We start from the raw sequence: 22,862 nt of genomic DNA on the forward strand, positions 1-22,862 counted from the left end.
CTATCTCCCTCGACACCCAACAAAGCTGTCTCCATATTTTTCTCTGCAAAAAGGCTGAACTTTGGTCAAAACACACACTTCCTCGCTCTCTCTGTGTGTTTTAAACTCTTTCTGTACATATCTAGATGGCGGTAAGACATGTGGGGGCTGTTCAATGTCAATATTATTTATAATAATAAGAAGAAGAAGAAAAGACAGAATGGATTCGTTGGATGTGCTTATTTTTATATGTCAAAAGATAGCTACTAGAATGTGTGTATTCTGGCGATAACGACGGACAAAAAGTGATAGCAAGGTTTGGTTTAGGAGCGAAATGCATCGATTGGTTCTTTAAACTCAATTTTCAATCAATAAACTTAAAATTTTTTCCTACCTATAATAATTATTTTTGGAAGAAGGTGTTGTTAGAAAATAATGAAAATTTATTGAATTTGTGTTAATATAATTTTATTAAAGAATTTGTGATTGAAAAAAAAAAAAAAAAAAAAAAATAAATAAAAAAAGACATGGACCTAAATTCAGTGACCAAAACTCTATATTTATATATATATATATATAATTTTTTCCTACCTATAATAGTTATTTTTGGAAGAAGGTGGTGTTAGAAAATAATGAAAATTTGTTGAATTTGCATGTAATATAATTTTATTAAAGAATTTGTGATTGAAATATATATAAAAGAGGGTCATTTTCGGGGAGAACCAAAAGGAAGTTCGGTTTCCATTCCCAAAACTGTTGAAAAACAAAAATCATTTTTTTCTTTTTTCTTTTTCATTATTAAATTTTTATGAGAGAATCGGAGTTTAGATCTATGCCAAGGTTTCAAACAGAAAGGAGATAAGATTTTTATCTGAATATCATCTGTCAACCAATTTTGTGAAAATTCTGTTTCGGACAATTGAACACCATTATAGGTACATTTAAAATGCATCTCCCTATTCCATTCCTCTAAATCCTCATACCATTCAGGAAGTTGCAATAATAACATACGTCCAATATTTTTCGCTATTATGAATGAAGGTAATAGAATATAAACTAATTTCCACTTACACAATTTCAGAGATTCGGGGATTGTACTTTCGGTTCTGGATTAACCAGAATAATTCTAATGAAAGTTTTGTCTATATATTTTTATTAGGAATTATGGATAAAAAAAAGACAGAACTGGGAGTTCGTTATATATATATATATATTGACAAAAGTGTAGCCCAAAAGCTAAAATCTATTTTCTCCAAAAGAGAAAATTGGGTGCAAACGAGACCCGAATTTCCTCTCTTTGCCCTCCTTTGAGCCTCATTTTGAGAATAAGTATGCATTTTTCAATAATGATTTTTGCAAAATGTGTGATTAAAATAAAGAAAAGTTTTAATTTACGTGTAATATCATTATATTGAAAAGTATGGTTGCAAATGAGTTTTAAAAAAAATAAAAAAATTTTGATAAAATGAGACCCAAATAAAAGCTTTGGGTATGGCGTGGAAGTGTGTATAAAATATCAATCACACAATTTTCATCCATAGTTTAGGAGTTTTCGCAAGTTATCTGCTAAGCTCAAGCAATCTGCCCAGATGGAACTATGGAAAAGTAACTTATTTTTTGGCATACGTGTGGGACTTCTTAACCTATAATTTGATTAAATTACTAATGTGTTTGTCATCAAATTTCATGCAATATCAAAATTGGACATTAATCTAATCGCTGGGGAAAATTACGAAGAAGGCAATCTCGTCGTCTAAACATGTACATCAAGGGTAAAAATGAAATTTCAACGAAAATGGATATGAACGTAAAGCACTGTCGAATAGACATTCAGTATATTTTAATAAGAATGAGACTTTTCAAATTCAGAAAAAAGTAAGTAAATTAGAGTTTAAGCAACATTAGATATGGATTATATCATTTTTTTTGTTAGTCAATAGCAAGACTTCATTTTCAGTGATGATGCTCTGTATAGTTTTGTTATTTTGCAAGCTAGAACTTTTAAAATCTCTTATTGTGCCTAACTATTTGTGCTTGACCATAATTTTTGTTCATGTTTAAGGGTGCGTGAGGTGTTAAACTACAATTTAGCCCTTGTTTGAGCCCCATTTTAAGGGAAACAATGCATTTTTAAATAGTAATGGATCGATGAAAAATATATTATTAAAAACTAAAGAAAAGTTTTGGATTTACGTGTAATATTATTTTATTAATGAATATGTGGTTAAAAATGATTTTTGAGAATAATGAGACTCCAATACCCTTTAAGCTACAATAAGGGTCTCTACTAGAACATCATCCGATGAAACAAGCTACATCGAGTTCCCCCCTTTCCGAAAAGACATCAGCAACTACAGGCGCTTGCTGGCTTCCTACTAATGGTGGGGAGGCCCACAACATTTTTCAAGACGTCAACCCTCACAAGTTTATTCTGCCCTACGTGGATAGACAGCTAAGAGACAGTCACAAACAATGACTCAGTGAATTAAATGAACGGTTTGGCCAATCCGCATAGGCACCAATATAGCTGGACAAACTTATATTTTGAGAAAACGAGCTCGACTGCAAAGCTCTTATTCAAATATACCGTGGTCGAAGCAAGTGGAAATGTAAAGAATGGAATAAAGTCAATTGAATATGAACTCAAACTTAAGGTAACCACGGTGCCTTTTTATGACATTCTTTTATTTCTGATTAATTTTTAGGAACAAAAATGATTTTAATTTTTTTTTCTTTTTTGTGCGAAATAATGTGCAAAGGACTAAATATAATCAAATAATGATTGGATCGTATTGAACGTTAGATTCAATTATCAATATATAAGAAGAAAACTCTAAATGTTGAAATATTAAATATTGGGTTGCCGCCTAGAAACCAATTAAATGAACTGTCGTGATGGATTCTATCGTAGTAGCATTTTTAGAAAATACGACAAAACACATTTACTAATTAGTTAGTTGTACCGAATCTAAATCATAAGTTTAAATTATTAAATATAATCTCATAAAATCATTGTAATATTTAATAAAACTATAATTAGATAATATTGGTATTGGTCACGGATCATTTGACAACTAATTAATTCTCTTAAAGCAAGTCTCTTGATGAAAAGAATGAAGGCATCTACTTTTAGCATGGCGGATAGTTTAAAGGTCTAAAATTATTTATAAAATCACTAATGGTCCGTATGATTGCAAATGTGGAAAAGGCAGACTAATTTCATGTAAATTGGAAAAGAAAAAACCATCAAAAACCATAGGAATTCAATTTCCATGGAATTGGCCAAAAACATACTTTAGGTATTTGTACCTTGAAATTTGAACTTCATTTCCATTTTCATATCAAACTGTCAAAAGTAAAAAACAAATTTCTCGAATATAACATTTTCTATAAAATTTATGCCAATTAAACGAGCATAAATTAAGATCACCAACTTCAAAATGTCAACAAAAATATTGGGTTGGGCCACTACATTTTATAGTTTTTTAAAATTTGTAATGACAGGAAATTTGGTAATTCCATTGGAGTTTTTCCATATTTACAGAAGTTTTTCTTACAGAACTTCACCAGAATAGATACATGTATGTGGACCCCATGATATATAAAAAATGTCAAAAATGTGTGTGGGCCAAAAAATGTGAGATGTCTGTAAGCATTCTGTGACATTATCTTCTGTAAGTGTAGAAGAGTTCATTCTATTGGCATACAAATAGCCCCTGTTTGATCCTCGTTCTTTGAAAAAAAAAATTTAAATAGTATTTTGACATCATTTTAACCACACGTTTTTCAATAAAATAATATTATAAGCAAATCTAATCACATATTTTTCAATAATACACTATTTAAAAATTTATTCTTATCAAAAGAATGGAACTCAATCAAGGGCTTAATGGGGAGGTGGTGGGTGGACAATTGTGATATTCTTGAAAATATACTTCAACGTTTATCTATTTCTTTTACGCGTATCCAACTACTCACCTTTTGTCTTCAAGCCCCTACTTCTTAAAATTTTTGAGATAATAAATTGGTGGGTCCCTAGACGAATTTGCATGGGTCATGTGAGATCAGCTTAACCCACCAAGTAAATACATTTTTTTTTTAATTTTTTTGGACTTATCTGTCATATAATTGTAGATGGAATTGGTTATTAGAGTTTATTTATGTTCAATAAATTAAGTTCCTATCTTATAACTTTCATGCATTATTATTTCTTCACTATCTAAACATATGTTTTGAATATGTTTATCCATTATTAATGAAATTCATGATGTAAATTGAAAAATGTAATTTATACACTAATTTTGGATATTAAATAAGTATATTTAGGAGTAATTTTAAAAAATTATAGCTTAATGTTGTATATTTATCGTTTGTTATAAAACTCAGTTAATTGAAATAACGATGATTTCCAAAGCTTTGATACTAAAAAAAATTATTTCATCTGTACCATGCGAAGGCACCTAATGTTGATTTCAGGAAGTCATGCATGTGCAAGTAGATGTACCATGCACAAGCATGAGCCAAATTTTGATGAGTCATGCTACACTTACAAATCTAGGTTACAAAATAACATTTACACCAATCATTTCAAAAATAAAATTTTAAATTATTTCAAATCAATGGCCTACATTTTGCCAGCACACTTGGCATCTTCACTTTTATAAAGCTACTTTATAAGAATAGCTTTATTCAATTTTGATAGATGGGCCAACTTTGTAGAGGCAAATTCACATCTTTTGGAAGAAAATATCAAACCTGGCAAGGAATCCATGACAAAAAAATCTCTTGAAGAATCAAATCTTATTATTAAAAATCAAGATCAAGAAATTACATCCACGTACTTCTTGTCTCCATATTCATTTCAATGGATTATTTTTCCATTATTCTTTGTGTAAATTGCATACAAATATGTTAGCATAAATTCTTCTTTGTATTGAATAAAGATGAACCCTTTGTTTATTTATTTTTTAATTTAAAAACTAGTAGTTTAGTAATCTTGTATTCTATATTAATCTTGCATGTGTCATTGTATTATTTAAATGATTGCGCATCATTTACATAATTAGTTGTTATTCGTAGTGATGGAAGGCTCACAATAGGTTTAGATTACTACATGGTTAACACACAAGCAATGGATGTTAGAAATAACATATATGATGTGTGTAGTTTTATTGATAATAATGTAATTAAATGCGTACTATGTATATGAATTCGGACTAGAAATATAAATGTATCATATTTAGAATAGAGTTATAACTTAATAATTACTTTAAATAATCTATTTAGTTCTTGGGCATTGTGTGCATTTTTCTCTGGCTATTTCAAAAATAGGATCTAATAAGCTATGAGTCTGTACATACATGTATATACACATATATACATATATGTGTGTGTGTGTGTGTGTACACACACACACACACACACACACACACACATATATATAGCAGAGTCCTTTCAGTACAAAACTGGCATCTCAAAATTAAAAAATTCAGCTGGCATTCGGAAGTCTCTCGGTGAAAACCTAATTCAGCCGTCAAAGATAACAAAACAGGTAACAATGTTAGTTGATTTCGATGACAAATTGAACAATTTCACCCACATTGGAACGTCACGTCACATACTTCCGAATTGTTTTCGATAAATCGAATACAATCGCCAAAGAAAATAATAATCATTGAATTTCATACTACGATGATCAATTGAGTAATACAATCACATTTGCAGCAGAAGAAATTCAATGCTGGTCATCGTGGCAAATAGAATACCGATAGGTGCTTCAATTTTATCAGTCACAAGGTTAATCCAAAGCTAATCAACATACTATTTAATTTCTGTATACGTGACAAAAGTGCGTATTGTGAGTAATATAATATGAAGGCTACATATGAGACATGTGATGAATGATTTGTGACGTATGTCTAAACCATAGTGAAATTCATATTTTTCAGATTGACTTCTTGAAGAATGTAACTTGAATATAAGCACTCTGACATATTACCTGCACTCTGTATATGGGACTAATGAGCATAATGTGAGCATGAGAATTGTGTTACATGATCTATAACCTATGTGATGAGCAGTCATATTCATTCCTAAAATTATTCCTTCAACAAATGTGACATGAAGGTAAACACTCCAAATAGTATATGCACTCTGTATATGTGACTAATGCGCATTCTTTGTGTATGAAAATTGTGATATAGAATTTTATTAGAATAAGGAAATTGGCCCATCACAGAAATTTCGGCCTGCGCACGCGCCACTTTGTTGTTTTGTTCTCGGTATGCAAGAATATAAGGTCTTGTGCACGTGCCGCTTTAAGCCCATACGGGCGCGCAATATAAAATAATTTCAATTGTTGCATTTTGATTCCTGAACTTTCATCTTCTCTTTTCTTAGCTTTTTTCTTGTTTTCCTTCTTCCAACACTTTGAGTCTTCCATCAATTGACTTTCAAATCTTTCACTCATTCGTTTTGCCTTCCGGTTCCACTTTTGAATAATTACATTTTAGTCCTTCAACTTTTGATTTCTTTCACTTTAGTCATTTTTTGCTCTTTTCTTCTAATTTATGCCATCATTATTTATTTGTAACCTAAATCAAAATATAAGGGTACTCAGTACATTTAGGCGTTAATTAATCACAAAAGCATAAGGTAAAGGAATGAAAAATTTGACATTTTACATTCCTATCAGTGTTGGTAGATCGAAATTGTAGATATGTAAATCTTGTGGATACAGTTATGAAAGAGTTCAATTTGGATTCTACAAAGGTAACAGTCTCGTTGAAGTACGTACTGAATGAAGATTTGCCTCCAATCAGGATCAGAAATGATAGCAATGTGCTCTCTTACATCATGTTGAAGGATATGGAGTGCGAACCTGTTAAATACCCATTAATTATTGATGTTATACAGGCAGAGGTAGATAAACCATTTATCACGCTGCCAATTAATTCACATACTGTTGGTGAGCTATCTACGTTGCAGGATATGGTATCAAACATCTGCATAGCAAAAATTGAAAATATAGGTCACATATGTGACAACGAAATCACAGTTGTTCATGTTGTAGATGTTAGAGATGTCAAAGAAGGAAGAGTCTTCTATAATAAAGAGATTTTAAAATTAAGCCTATCTTTTTTTTGCCATACAGAATATGTTTGAGTTTATGATTAAACGGTCAGATAAAAAAGAATGTGTTGTGAGGTGTTCACAAGACGGATGTACTTGGATATCAAGAGTATCGAAATGGAGTAAAACGAAACTATTTAAGATTCGGAAGATTGGTAGTCACACATGTGCATTAAACGTCGAGTTGGGGTCACACAGGCAACTATCAGCTACAGTTGTGTCCTCTAACATCAAGTACAAGTATACGTCGTCCAGTACTATAAACATACTAAAGGATATATGCAGTGATATATTGCATACTTATGGGGTTTATTTAAATTATTTGAAAGCATAGAGATCTTGCGAGCAAAACCTTTAAGATGATAATGGGTGATCCAACCAATTCGTTTGGTAAGATACCAATCTTTTTCTACATGTTTTGACAAAAAAATTCTGGTACGGTCACAAACTTGGAGGTTGACAGTCACAATGGCTTCATGTATTGCTTTATGGCACTTGGTACATCAATACATGGCTGGAAACATTATAGGTCAGTAATTGTGGTTGACAGTACATACTTGAATGGTCGAAGGTACCATTTTCACAGCGCGTACAAAAGATGCAAGTAACAGTATATTCATTCTTGCTTTTGGGATTGGGGATAATGAGAATGACAAATCTTGAATATAGTTTTTAAAAAACCTGAAAAAGGCGTACGAGAACAAAGAAAGGCTTTGTTTTGTATCGGATCGGCATAATAGAATAAAGAATGCAATAGACATGTTTATCCGAAAACCTATCATGGTATATGTTCATATCATTTGCTCCAGAATTTGAAGTCACATTATGAAATACATGGACAAAACATTACACAAGCTTTCAATTCAGCTGTTAGAGTTTATACATTGGAAGAGTTCGAATATAACATACGACGAATGGACACAATGAATCGGAAGATTAGCGCTTACCTGGTATTGTAGTACTTGCATGTACTTTTTCACAAACATTGGAATGGTTAATATGTTAGTTATATGATAATCGTCAATACAATACATGTTTGCAGGCTGATGTTAGACCTAAAAAGAGGTTAAGAATTCATATACCAGAAAATATGTATTCAACAATGACATCGAACATCGTAGAATTAATCAATACAGTCACAAAGGCAGCCAAAAATTATCACATTGTATCCTTGCTATGTAAAGCCCTGAAAAAATTTATAGAATAGAATTAATTGTTTTAAATTCTCATTTCTTTGAGTCAAATAATTAGATTTAATGGAGCAAGTTTTAGTATACCAATATTAGACTCTTTTTGTAACTTGTAATTAATTAGAAATTTTTAACCAAAAAAAAAAGGTTAATCAAAATAGTTAGGCCCAAAAATATAAAGTTCAAAGAATGTCCTTTATTATAAAATTAACTAAGTTGACCTTTTTAGAATTCATTAGTTGTCAAACACGTGTGCCTTTATAAAATTGAATGATTGAGTAACTTTAGGCCATTTTACAGCAATTGAGTGTCCATATACTGTGATAGAAGAATTTTAGGTGGCTCACGTGGATATTTACATGGAATGATTATTCTATACCTTAAATAAGAACATTAAGTTGGAATTAATAGAGGGATGATATTTTTTTACCGGACAAAATACACTTATAGACACGGCAATAGAGATAAGGCTTTGGGAACGTGAAGTAATTGCCCAACAATTCTTCTTATCCATCGAGGTAGGATTTCGAGGTGCAAGTGGTTTGTCCCGTTTAATCTTATTATTTCTTGTTGATAAATATTATGCTAATGAACTTTACACATTATGATATGATATATGATAATGACAACCCGGTATAAATGATACGATATGAGCTCTTACCGGAGTCTAAAGATATGATATGACGGTATGATTATTTTGACGCATGAATTGATATTTTTATTCGGGATTGCACAATACTCGTGTCCTATTGAGTATTCCCACATACTCACCCATTTTCCCTACTCCTCACAAGTTAGAATCGGTCGTTAGTTGGCAGGCGATATGGTGCGGTCATTGTGCCAAGGTTTATGAAACTCAATAAATAAATTCCGGTGTAACGTGACTGAACATTTTATTTCCAGCAATAATCTTAGTGGTGTTTATTTACAAACCACTTTCATTTTTAATGAATTAGACAATTTATTTGATTTGATCTATAGTACATATCATCGTGAACCAATTTCTTGTACACTTAGGCTAATATATAAATTACAACCTGTTTTAATTTTGATTTCTCATATTCAATTAGTACCCAGCATGTGATTTAACTATTGGTTGAATTCGATAAAATTAAGTAGCTAATTAAAATTATCCACTAATTAGAGGAAACATAGTGTTAGGGACCATTGTATCAATTATGCCAGAGAAATTGAAAAAAATCTTCATTTGCCTGCCACTTACGCCAAATCCATAAAATTATTTTCTTTACCAATTATGATCCCAATGTTTAAATTATAAATTAGTTACGGGTATTATGCTTCATTGGACTAAGTCACCGAAATTGCATATTTGTATATATGTTGTTGTTGGAATTCCTCAGTTACACATAAAATTGAATTCTAGGATTTATTTAAGAATTTGAGATATATCCAAACATGTAAGAACATATTATGGTTTTGGGAAAAGTCTTCATTTTTAAGAGAATAAATAATTATGAGATTTGAAAAATTTCTCTACAGCAAATTTTAGTAAACTATTGTCACTTGATGTTATATATTGCATGCGATGCGGTTTTAAATTCCTTTCCTTTAATAAGAAAATTTTGGTTGCGATCTAAACTCAAATAAAATAAAATAAAATAAAAATATTTGGGTCGTTACATGCTAGAGTCATTGCGACAAACTATACAAAACTAATTTTGTAAATACAAAGACAATGTGCATGGGACTTTCACAGAGTTGACAAGCATATACGAGAATGAGATAAGAAAAATGAATATAGATTTAAAGAACTTAAGGGTAAGCTTTTATTTGACGTTCACAATGACTCATATGACCTCAATATGAACAAATGTGACCTGAAATCCACATCTGTGATAACATATACTTGTATATTTATGCGCCTCCTATATATATGACCTGAACCTAATGTATGTGACCTGACCATACAATCTTGTGATATTAACTGTGCAACTGTGACCTGCAAAATGTATATTTGTGACATACACCTCAAGACTGTGGCTTGGTAGATACTTTTTTGAACTGACATAATCTATGCATTTGATTATATTCTCACAGGTTTCTCCTTCCAACTAGTCGGTGTTTTTTGTTAGAGGTAATAAGACAACTTTTATTGTTGATATTGAGAAACATACATGCACATATAGGATGCTACAAGTTGATTTGCTATCATGTCCACAGGCATTGGCGGTAATTGTAAATATAAAAAGGGATCCATATACTTTTTATTCTTATTATTATACATGAAATGCATAAGAAGATTCTATACATCCGGTTGGAAATCCAACCGAATGGGCAATGCCTGAGGAAGTACTATATGAAATTGTGTTAGCTTCTAACCAGAAACGGAGTTGTGGAAGGCCAATTGAGAAAAGGAAGAGATCATCCAGAGAAGGGAAACCAACAGTGAAATGGGGACGTTGTGGAAGATATGGTCACAACCATAGGAGATGGTCCAGTTTGGTCCCATTAAGCTAATATCACATTGTAATAGAACATGATATAGATAGATCAAAAGTTATTTCATCTTCTTGTATTTGAAATATTCATTTATATGACAAGGTTGACATGATATGTGACCACTGTTTTTACAATTGTGCAAAATTTATTTGAGTCTAAGTATTTGTTTGTTAATAAATTCATTCACACATGATCTAGAAATTACATGGCATGCATGTGATACAAGTGATCTCATATTGATCGACTCGACATCAATTATATTAATTTAAATGGACCTTTTAAATCAATCGACTTCTTTTTTATCTCGTCCACTAACCCCACTTTAGCCACTTCCCTCCATAGATATGTGTAAATTCATTGTACAATCAGAATTTTTTTTCCTAGCAACAGCCAAACCCTTTTCCCGACCCATCTCTTGTACTAATTTTCTTTCATCTGATTGTTGATTTGATCGTTGGAGTGAAAATGATCATATATCTTTTCTCGATTGGTAAACTTTGCACTGTAATGTGTTTCAATGTGCACATGATATCTATAAGGAGAAGGGTGGTCGAGATTTTGTTGGCCACTCGATCCAATTGATTTTGAGGGTCAACAAATCTCATAAAATGTGTGATTGAAATGAGTTTTAAAAAAATGGACCAAACAAAGGTTTAGTTAGCACTTGTAACAACTCGTTCATGCCTCCATCTGAGAGACTCAAAAATTTAAAATAGAGAATAGGGTTTGAAGCAACTATTTTCATTTGAAAATAACAATGTGATAAAAGTCAAACTTCAAAGAATTTGAAATCCTTATTGAAAAGAAGAAATAGATTATTTATCAATTACATGGTAGGGTCCATGTTGATGGCTAGGAATCATGTTACAGTGTCATAACCCTTGACATAATTTAACATAGCATTTCATCGTTGAATTATTTTAAACACGGATGGCTTTTTCATCATAGCACCTACAGATGTCCCTGCATCTTTTAAATTTATTTTGGCAAAGTGGCAAAATTTGATGGCTTGTTAACCTAATGTGCTTGTAATAAATGAAGTCCAGGTTTGATTTATTTATAAGGGTGTCCTCAATTGAAACTATGATGAATTATAAAAATCTTTCTAATTTTAGATGTTTTTAATTAAGATTTTAATGAATTTTAACGAAATCCATTAAAATTTTGGTATCCACAATTAAGATTTTAATGAAATTCACTGATTTCCTTTAAAATTTAGATATCCTTAATAACTAGTGAATTTATAAAGATTTCATTAATAGAAGGGTTTTAAAATATTTGGATGAATTTTAAACTTAAAAATACATATAACCAAATTTTTTGAAATTTCATCATATTTGATGAGATTCTTATAGAATTTATGGGAATACGTTCAAATCTATAAAATGCATTAGGATTTATAATTTTTTTTAAAATTCATCAAAATCTTAATGAAGAACACCCTGTTAGATTAAGAAATTATAATAAAATAATATTTAGTAAAAAATTGATAAAATATTGCGATTGAAAAATTGATAAAAATAGTAAATTCAGTGAAATATATGGTTAAAAATATGTTCAAGGAAAAGTGAGTTTTTAAAAATGTGAAAATTACACCCCAATCAAATTTTTTTTTTTAAAAATGTGAAAATTACACCCCAATCAAATTTTTTTTTAAGTTTCAACTTCAAAATTAAGATTCTAAATTTGTTTATACACAAATTAGATGATAATATAATATTTAAATATTAATAATATTATTATAAAATGAAATAAATCTACAAACCCACCACCCACCAAAACACTTACCCCCATCCAATTTCAAACCCTAAAATATTTTGATCTATTCTCTCTCACTCTCTTCTCAATTTTCCCTCCCCACCTTCTCCACTCTTTGTCGACATTCGGACGATGCATTGCCGCGTGCCACCATTGCATAAAGCGGACTGTGACCGCCGCTCGTAGGGAAAATGCTCAATCACTCAAGTGTGACGAGATGTGGCATCACTCGACTGTGATAGAGATGCAGCAACAATATGACTATTATGTGTTTCTCCTTAGTCATCCCTCCGGCAATGGCACTCTTCCTTGCTTCTTCATCGCAGATATTTTTTTATTATTTTTTATTTTGATTTGTTCCATGGCTGATAGAATCGTGGATTGTGGTGGCCGATGGTTTTTATGGAGTGCGATAGTTGTGTGATGTGGGTACAGTGGTGCGTTATGCGCTGTGGTTGTGCAGTTTTATGGTGGTGGTGTAGTTTTGTGAGTGCTGCGATGGTGCTAGCGAAATGGTCGTGGGGGAACTAAAGGTGGTGGTGCACATGGTGATAGTAGTGATGGGACAAGTGTTTTTGAATATTTGAGTGTTATATCCAATAAATTGTTAATCTGTGACTAGTATATAATGTGACTTGGAATAATGTGTGGTTATTATTAAATTTGTAATTATGACTCAAAATTTGTTAAATTATGACCAATTAATTTGATAATTTGTAATTGCAAAATAAGTTGTAATTGATAAATAAATTGTAATCTATAAATTTTTTTATCAGTAATCGAAAAATAAATTGTAATCAATTAATTTTGATCGAAAAATAAGTTGTGACTTATAAGAATGTAATTGTTACAATAATATATTTAATTAAATAAACATATTTTTAATTAATTATTTCATAAATAAAATTTAATTAATATATGACTTTTGAAATAATAAACATTGTTTCTTAGTTTTATGAGTCATTCTTATTCCCCATTTGATTCTCATTAAAATTATAATTTATTTTTCTCCCTCTTATTATCAATCACACATTCTCTTATAAAATAATATTACAAGTAATCCCAAAATTTTTCTTCCCTTTCAACCAAAAATTCTACAAAAAATTACTATTCTAAAATACATTTTCCCCAAATTCTCATTATAGCAAGGGCCAAACAAGGGATTAATCTCTTAGATATAAAAAATTTCATTTGAAAATTGAAACCAAACATGGACAAAGCTACCTTTTGCCACCCATTATCCAAAAACTCTTTTTTTTCTACGTATTCATTTTTAACCACACAATCACAAAACAAAATATTCTGCACATAAACTCAAAACATTTTCACACTTTATAACTGCACATTCTCCAAAAATTCAAAACTTTGTTTTTGGGTTCTAAAGGCCATTAAGCAGGGGCTAAGGTGCTGGGATATAAGGAAGTTTCTTTCAGAGAACCATATTCGTGTGGTGTCGGACCGACGGGCTGGCTTAATTACTATCTACGTCGATTGATGGAGGCCTTGAATATGAAGATGCCTTAACTATTACTTACTCTTGTCCATATAGAAGAAAATAAACCAGAGTACACAGCATAATCTGAAAAATCAGTCACTGGAAGCAAATGAATAATCAATCTGAATAGCCGAGTTCCAAAATAACAAAATTTGCACTATGTATATGTGTAAGCTACTAAACTATTTTACTAAGAATAAATACATCAGACACAAAAAAAGAATATCTCATATCAGTGTGAAAACAACTGGCTACTTACAACAATTAGAGGACGAAACAAACATATCAGAATCTTCTGCTTCTTCGGATTTCAGCAAATATGATGATACCAACCTCTACGAACATAAAAACAAACAGAGCCTCCAAGTTCAGCAGCATATCTAATCCACGACTCAACTGTCAACCTGCAAACATAATTTGATTCGAATGGAGATTTTTTAAGAAAGGCATTTAAGACGCTAATTATTTTCACATAAAAAGAGCAATGCAGAATGTGCAAAGAATGATAATAAGAGATGTCACTCACAAAATTCAAACAGGTAAACTATCATGGTCACTAAAACAATACGCTTCTGACACGAAACTCCATATTGAAACACAAGCAAATGACTTCGTGGAAAATTGAAGTTGACAATGACCATATGAAGTTCCCTTCCGTGCTAACTAACTATTAAAAGACAGCAATGCTCTACTCTAAATTTGGTGTTGAACATTTCGAAGTTTGTTGTTTAAAAAAAAAATAAATAAATAAAAATTCTAAACTAGACTATAGAGCAAAAATTGACAGCACAGAATGCGGACCTTTTTGTGAATGGAATCAAGCCATCATACTACGGCTTTAACTTAGCCAAGTAAATAACTTAAATTCATTCTACAAGCATAGTATATCTTGCAAAGTACCAAGATATCAAAAGTAGTGACATGCCCAAGAGAAAAGGCATCGAAATGTCAAGCATCAGCAAAAAGCAGCAGTTGCATGGATGATCTAAAACTACAAAGCCAAGAAAAGTTGAAAACCTATGAGCAAGGAGATTTGACTATAAATTATTGACAAGTAGGACTTACCAATAAATTCAAACTGCCACGTGTACTCTTATGACTAAGAACTTCTAACATTCTAATGTAGAGAATAAAATACAAAGGTATTGGAACACGAAAGACTACAAAGCCAAGAAGCTGAAAGGCTATGAGCATAGAGACTTGACTATAAATTATTGGCGAGTACTACTAATAAATTCAAAATGCATTGTAAGAACTTCTCACATTCTATTGTAGAGAATAAAATACAAGGATATTGAAACTTGAAAGCAGCTTCAAAATTGGTGCACAGAATTTTTGTTTCCTGATGGTATCTAAAATCATACATATCATAAAACAAAACCAATAAAAACTACAGAACACTGAAAAAATTCACCTAGAATGAGAATATATAAAATAGTGGAAGCACCATCTTGAAAAGAAAACCAGCAGCATTAATTTGAAAGTTCTGAGTCCCATAATTGTCCCAAGCTCAATGTGACCAGGAGGCATCATATTTATGTTATCATTGAGAACAGTATCATTTTGGAATCCATCATGTTGTACTACAGAAGAATAAAAGGTGAAGAAGTACCTCATAATATCACAAATCGGCCTTAGGTTTCTTTCCTGCCACAATCTGGGATATGTGCAGACCCCTGCTAAATGCTTGATTGAATAAAAGCCTTGTCTGCATGTTTTGGAGCCCCGGCAACCATGATAGAAGGGCTACAGGTGCCATAACAATAACTCCAAACAAAATGTCATACAGACGAGCAACAGAAACAATGGTCTCCCATAGTGCCATTTTCTCCAAGAAGGGTCGCAGGACTTGAGCAATCAAAATGATTCCCCATCCAGTTGGAATGAAAGCCAATAAACTGGTGAAGACATCCTGAAATTTGAAACTCGTAAACTCCAGTAAAGCAGCAATCACAATTCCAGCAAGAATAATAACAAGGAACTGAACCAAGCGATAGTATATGTGCTCCTTTGCAGCATATTTGTCCCGAGCATAAGCCAATAGTACGCTAATTCCAAGAGCCACGACCACGTATATCCAGGAAAGCAAGTAAACAGCAATGCTCTTACTTCCAGCAGTAATGCCCAACTGATACACAATTCCAAACTGGAAAAAGAAAAATCGGAGGTCCAAAATTATTTCCAGTACCTTTCCCCAAATGCCAGTTGTCCTTAAATGATCTTGTTCTTCATACCACCACTTTTCCCAGCTCTGTTCAGGTTTTGCAAACACGCCTCCCCGGTACCATATCCAGTTCATAAAATCATCAAAATCATACACAGCTTTTAACCAATCAAAGCCCAGAGGATTAAAGATGAAGGGGGCCAAAATCCACGAAACTACTAGAAACCAACTGGTGATGGTCAATGCTATGTACACAAAAGTTCCTGTAGCTACGGGGCTGTAGGATGTTTTCGGGGAGAACCAAAAGGAAGTTCGGTTTCCATTCCCAAAACTGTTGAAAAACAAAAATCATTTTTTTCTTTTTTCTTTTTCATTATTAAATTTTTATGAGAGAATCGGAGTTTAGATCTATGCCAAGGTTTCAAACAGAAAGGAGATAAGATTTTTATCTGAATATCATCTGTCAACCAATTTTGTGAAAATTCTGTTTCGGACAATTGAACACCATTATAGGTACATTTAAAATGCATCTCCCTATTCCATTCCTCTAAATCCTCATACCATTCAGGAAGTTGCAATAATAACATACGTCCAATATTTTTCGCTATTATGAATGAAGGTAATAGAATATAAACTAATTTCCACTTATACAATTTCAGAGATTCGGGGATTGTACTTTCGGTTCTGGATTAACCAGAATAATTCTAATGAAAGTTTTGTCTATATATTTTTATTAGGAATTATGGATAAAAAAAAGACAGAACTGGGAGTTCGTTATATATATATATATTGACAAAAATGTAGCCCAAAAGCTAAAATCTATTTTCTCCAAAAGAGAAAATGGGGTGCAAACGAGACCCGAATTTCCTCTCTTTGCCCTCCTTTGAGCCTCATTTTGAGATTAAGTATGCATTTTTCAATAATGATTTTTGCAGAATGTGTGATTAAAATAAAGAAAAGTTTTAATTTACATGTAATATCATTATATTGAAAAGTATGGTTGCAAATGAGTTTTAAGAAAAATAAAAAAAATTTGATAAAATGAGACCCAAATAAAAGCTTTGGGTATGGCGTGGAAGTGTTTATAAAATATCAATCACACAATTTTCATCCATAGTTTAGGAGTTTTCGCAAGTTATCTGCTAGGCTCAAGCAATCTGCCCAGATGGAACTATGGAAAAATAACTTATTTTTTGGCATACGTGTGGGACTTCTTAACCTATAATTTGATTAAATTACTAATGTGTTTGTCATCAAATTTCATGCAATATCAAAAATGGACATTAATCTAATCGCTGGGGAAAATTACGAAGAAGGCAATCTCGTCGTCTAAACATGTACATCAAGGGTAAAAATGAAATTTCAACGAAAATGGATATGAACGTAAAGCACTGTCGAATAGACATTCAGTATATTTTAATAAGAATGAGACTTTTCAAATTCAGAAAAAAGTAAGTAAATTAGAGTTTAAGCAACATTAGATATGGATTATATCATTTTTTTTGTTAGTCAATAGCAAGACTTCATTTTCAGTGATGATGCTCTGTATAGTTTTGTTATTTTGCAAGCTAGAACTTTTAAAATCTCTTATTGTGCCTAACTATTTGTGCTTGACCATAAGTTTTGTTCATGTTTAAGGGTGCGCGAGGTGTTAAACTACAATTTAGCCTTGTTTAAGCCCCATTTTAAGGGAAACAATGCATTTTTAAATAGTAATTGATTGATGGAGAATATATAATTAAAAATTAAAGAAAAATTTTGAATTTACGTGTAATATTATTTTATTAATGAATATGTGGTTAAAAATGATTTTTGAGAATAATGAGACTCAAATACCTCTTTAAGCTACAATAAGGGTCTCTACTAGAACATCATCCGATGAAACAAGCTACATCGAGTCCCCCCCCTTTCCGAAAAGACGTCAGCAACTACAGGCGTCAACCCCCACAAGATTATTCTGTCCTACGTGAATAGGCAGCTAAGAGGCAATCAGTCACAAGCAGTGACTCAGTGAATTAAATGAACGGTTTGGCCAATCCGCATAGGCACCAATATAGCTGGAAAAACTTATTTTTCGAGAAAACGAGCTCGACTGCAAAGCTCTTATTCAAATATACCGTGGTCGAAGCAAGTGGAAATGTAAAGAATGGAATAAAGTCAATTGAATATGAACTCAAACTTAAGGTAACCACGGTGCCTTTTTATGACATTCTTTTATTTCTGATTAATTTTTAGGAACAAAAATGATTTTAATTTTTTTTTCTTTTTTGTGCGAAATAATGTGCAAAGGACTAAATATAATCAAATAATGATTGGATCGTATTGAACGTTAGATTCAATTATCAATATATAAGAAGAAAACTCTAAATGTTGAAATATTAAATATTGGGTTGCCGCCTAGAAACCAATTAAATGAACTGTCGTGATGGATTCTATCGTAGTAGCATTTTTAGAAAATATAATCGCATAAAATCATTGTAATATTTAATAAAACTATAATTAGATACTATTGGTATTGGTCTCGGATCATTTGACAACTAATTAATTCTCTTAAAGCAAGTCTCTTGATGAAAAGAATGAAGGCATCTACTTTTAGCGTGGCGGATAGTTTAAAGGTCTAAAATTATTTATAAAATCACTAATGGTTCGTATGATTGCAAATGTGGAAAAGGCAAACTAATTTCATGTAAATTGGAAAAGAAAAAACCATAAAAAAATCATAGGAATTTAATTTCCATGGAATTGGCCAAAAACATACTTTAGGTGTTTGTACCTTGAAATTTGAACTTCATTTCCATTTTCGTATCAAACTGCCAAAAGTAAAAAACAAATTTCTCGAATATAACATTTTCTATAAAATTTATGCCAATTAAACGAGCATAAATTAAGATCACCAACTTCAAAATGTCAACAAAAATATTGGGTTGGGCCACTACATTTTATAGTTTTTTAAAATTTGTAATGACAGGAAATTTGGTAATTCCATTGGAGTTTTTCCATATTTACAGAAGTTTTTCTTACAGAACTTCACCAGAATAGTTACATGTATGTGGACCCCATGATATATAAAAAATGTCAAAAATGTGTGTGGGCCAAAAATTGTGAGATGTCTGTAAGCATTCTGTGACATTATCTTCTGTAAGTGTAGAAGAGTTCATTCTATTGGCATACAAATAGCCCCTGTTTGATCCTCGTTCTTTGAAAAAAAAATTTAAATAGTATTTTGACATCATTTTAACCACACGTTTTTCAATAAAATAATATTATAAGCAAATCTAATCACATATTTTTCAATAATACACTATTTAAAAATTTATTCTTATCAAAAGAATGGAACTCAATCAAGGGCTTAATGGGGAGGTGGTGGGTGGACAATTGTGATATTCTTGAAAATATACTTCAACGTTTATCTATTTCTTTTACGCGTATCCAACTACTCACCTTTTGTCTTCAAGCCCCTACTTCTTAAAATTTTTGAGATAATAAATTGGTGGGTCCCTAGACGAATTTGCATGGGTCATGTGAGATCAGCTTAACCCACCAAGTAAATACATTTTTTTTTTTAATTTTTTTGGACTTATCTGTCATATAATTGTAGATGGAATTGGTTATTAGAGTTTATTTATGTTCAATAAATTAAGTTCCTATCTTATAACTTTCATGCATTATTATTTCTTCACTATCTAAACATATGTTTTGAATATGTTTATCCATTATTAATGAAATTCATGATGTAAATTGAAAAATGTAATTTATACACTAATTTTGGATATTAAATAAGTTTATTTAGGAGTAATTTTAAAAAATTATAGCTTAATGTTGTATATTTATCGTTTGTTATAAAACTCAGTTAATTGAAATAACGATGATTTCCAAAGCTTTGATACTAAAAAAATTATTTCATCTGTACCATGCGAAGGCACCTAATGTTGATTTCAGGAAGTCATGCATGTGCAAGTAGATGTACCACGCACAAGCATGAGCCAAATTTTGATGAGTCATGCTACACTTACAAATCTAGGTTACAAAATAACATTTACACCAATCATTTCAAAAATAAAATTTTAAATTATTTCAAATCAATGGCCTACATTTTGCCAGCACACTTGGCATCTTCACTTTTATAAAGCTACTTTATAAGAATAGCTTTATTCAATTTTGATAGATGGGCCAACTTTGTAGAGGCAAATTCACATCTTTTGGAAGAAAATATCAAACCTGGCAAGGAATCCATGACAAAAAAATCTCTTGAAGAATCAAATCTTATTATTAAAAATCAAGATCAAGAAATTACATCCACGTACTTCTTGTCTCCATATTCATTTCAATGGATTATTTTTCCATTATTCTTTGTGTAAATTGCATACAAATATGTTAGCATAAATTCTTCTTTGTATTGAATAAAGATGAACCCTTTGTTTATTTATTTTTTAATTTAAAAACTAGTAGTTTAGTAATCTTGTATTCTATATTAATCTTGCATGTGTCATTGTATTATTTAAATGATTGCGCGTCATTTACATAATTAGTTGTTATTCGTAGTGATGGAAGGCTCACAATAGGTTTAGATTACTACATGGTTAACACACAAGCAATGGATGTTAGAAATAACATATATGATGTGTGTAGTTTTATTGATAATAATGTAATTAAATGCGTACTATGTATATGAATTCGGACTAGAAATATAAATGTATCATATTTAGAATAGAGTTATAACTTAATAATTACTTTAAATAATCTATTTAGTTCTTGGGCATTGTGTGCATTTTTCTCTGGCTATTTCAAAAATAGGATCTAATAAGCTATGAGTCTGTACATACATGTATATACACATATATACATATATGTGTGTGTGTGTGTGTGTGTACACACACACACACACACACACACACACACATATATATAGCAGAGTCCTTTCAGTACAAAACTGGCATCTCAAAATTAAAAAATTCAGCTGGCATTCGGAAGTCTCTCGGTGAAAACCTAATTCAGCCGTCAAAGATAACAAAACAGGTAACAATGTTAGTTGATTTCGATGACAAATTGAACAATTTCACCCACATTGGAACGTCACGTCACATACTTCCGAATTGTTTTCGATAAATCGAATACAATCGCCAAAGAAAATAATAATCATTGAATTTCATACTACGATGATCAATTGAGTAATACAATCACATTTGCAGCAGAAGAAATTCAATGCTGGTCATCGTGGCAAATAGAATACCGATAGGTGCTTCAATTTTATCAGTCACAAGGTTAATCCAAAGCTAATCAACATACTATTTAATTTCTGTATACGTGACAAAAGTGCGTATTGTGAGTAATATAAAATGAAGGCTACATATGAAACATATGATGAATGATTTGTGACGTATGTCTAAACCATAGTGAAATTCATATTTTTCGTGATTGACTTCTTGAAGAATGTAACTTGAATATAAGCACTCTGACATATTACCTGCACTCTGTATATGGGACTAATGAGCATAATGTGAGCGTGAAAATTGTGTTACATGATCTATGACCTATGTGATGAGCAGTCATATTCATTCCTAAAATGATTCCTTCAACAAATGTGACATGAAGGTAAACACTCCAAATAGTATATGCACTCTGTATATGTGACTAATGCGCATTCTTTGTGTATGAAAATTGTAATGTAGAATTTCATTAGAATAAGGAAACTGGCCCGTCACAGAAATTTCGGCCTGCGCACGAGCCACTTTGTTGTTTTGTTCTCGGTATGCAAGAATATAAGGTCTTGCGCACGCGCCGCTTTAAGCCCATGGGGGCGCGCAATATAAAATAATTTCAATTGTTGCATTTTGATCCCTGAACTTTCATCTTCTCTTTCTTGGCTTTTTTTCTTGTTTTCCTTCTTCCAACACTTTGAGTCTTCCATCAATTGACCTTCAAATCTTTTACTCATTCGTTTTGCCTTCCGGTTCCACTTTTGAATAATTGCGTTTTAGTCCTTCAACTTTTGATTTCTTTCACTTTAGTCATTTTTTGCTCTTTTCTTCTAATTTATGCCATCATTATTTATTTGCAACCTAAATCAAAATATAAGGGTACTCAGTACATTTAGACGTTAATTAATCACAAAAGCATAAGGTAAAGGAATGAAAAAATTGACATTTTACATTCCTATCAGTGTTGATAGATCGAAATTGTAGATATGTAAACCTTGTGGATACAGTTATGAAAGAGTTCAATTTGGATTCTACAAAGGTAACAGTCTCGTTGAAGTACGTACTGAATGAAGATTTGCCTTCAATCAGGATCAGAAATGATAGCAATGTGCTCTCTTACATCATGTTGAAGGATATGGAGTGCGAACCTGTTAAATACCCATTAATTATTGATGTTATACATGCAGAGGTAGATAAACCATTTATCACGCTGTCAATTAATTCACATGCTGTTGGTGAGCTATCTACGTGACATCTGCATAGCAGAAATTGAAAATATAGGTCACATATGTGACAACGAAATCACAGTTGTTCATGTTGCAGATGTTAGAGATGTCAAAGAAGGAAGAGTCTTCTATAATAAAGAGATTTTAAAATTAAGTCTATCCTTTTTTGCCATACAAAATATGTTTGAGTTTATGGTTGAACGGTCAGACAAGAAAGAATGTGTTGTAAGGTGTTCACAAGACGGATGTACTTGGATATCC

General features: G+C 31.6%; 2 protein-coding genes across 2 annotated transcripts in view; both read right to left on the minus strand.

The window, feature by feature from the left end:
* LOC111366742 (two pore calcium channel protein 1A-like) overlaps nt 1-15,630 on the minus strand; it is a 51,581-nt gene extending 35,951 nt beyond the window's left edge. The window contains exons 1-3 of the mRNA XM_022987440.1: nt 15,461-15,630; nt 14,347-14,417; nt 14,054-14,112 (exon numbers count right to left, since the gene is read on the minus strand). Coding sequence (XP_022843208.1) covers nt 14,054-14,112; nt 14,347-14,417; nt 15,461-15,630 — 300 coding nt within the window. The remainder of the gene's footprint in view (nt 1-14,053; nt 14,113-14,346; nt 14,418-15,460) is intronic.
* LOC111366743 (callose synthase 12-like) lies at nt 14,094-16,764 on the minus strand. The gene is made up of 3 exons (XM_022987441.1): nt 16,739-16,764; nt 15,626-16,508; nt 14,094-14,417 (listed from the first exon to the last, which is right to left on the minus strand). Exons 1-2 carry the CDS (start codon nt 16,762-16,764, stop codon nt 15,635-15,637), a joined length of 900 nt encoding a protein of 299 aa, XP_022843209.1. The 3' UTR covers nt 14,094-14,417; nt 15,626-15,634.
* Nucleotides 16,765-22,862: the final 6,098 nt, after the last annotated feature.

The sequence above is a fragment of the Olea europaea genome, chromosome 18, assembly GCF_002742605.1.
Source record: "Olea europaea var. sylvestris chromosome 18, O_europaea_v1, whole genome shotgun sequence".
Classification (NCBI taxonomy): Eukaryota; Viridiplantae; Streptophyta; class Magnoliopsida; order Lamiales; family Oleaceae; genus Olea; species Olea europaea.

Coding starts and splice junctions, on each gene's coding strand:
- LOC111366743 (XM_022987441.1), bottom strand. CDS start 16,764: ATGTTATTATTGCAACTTCCTGAATG. Junction 16,509..16,738: donor TTATTGCAACTTCCTGAATG/GTATGAGGATTT, acceptor GTTTTTCAACAG/TTTTGGGAATGGAAACCGAA.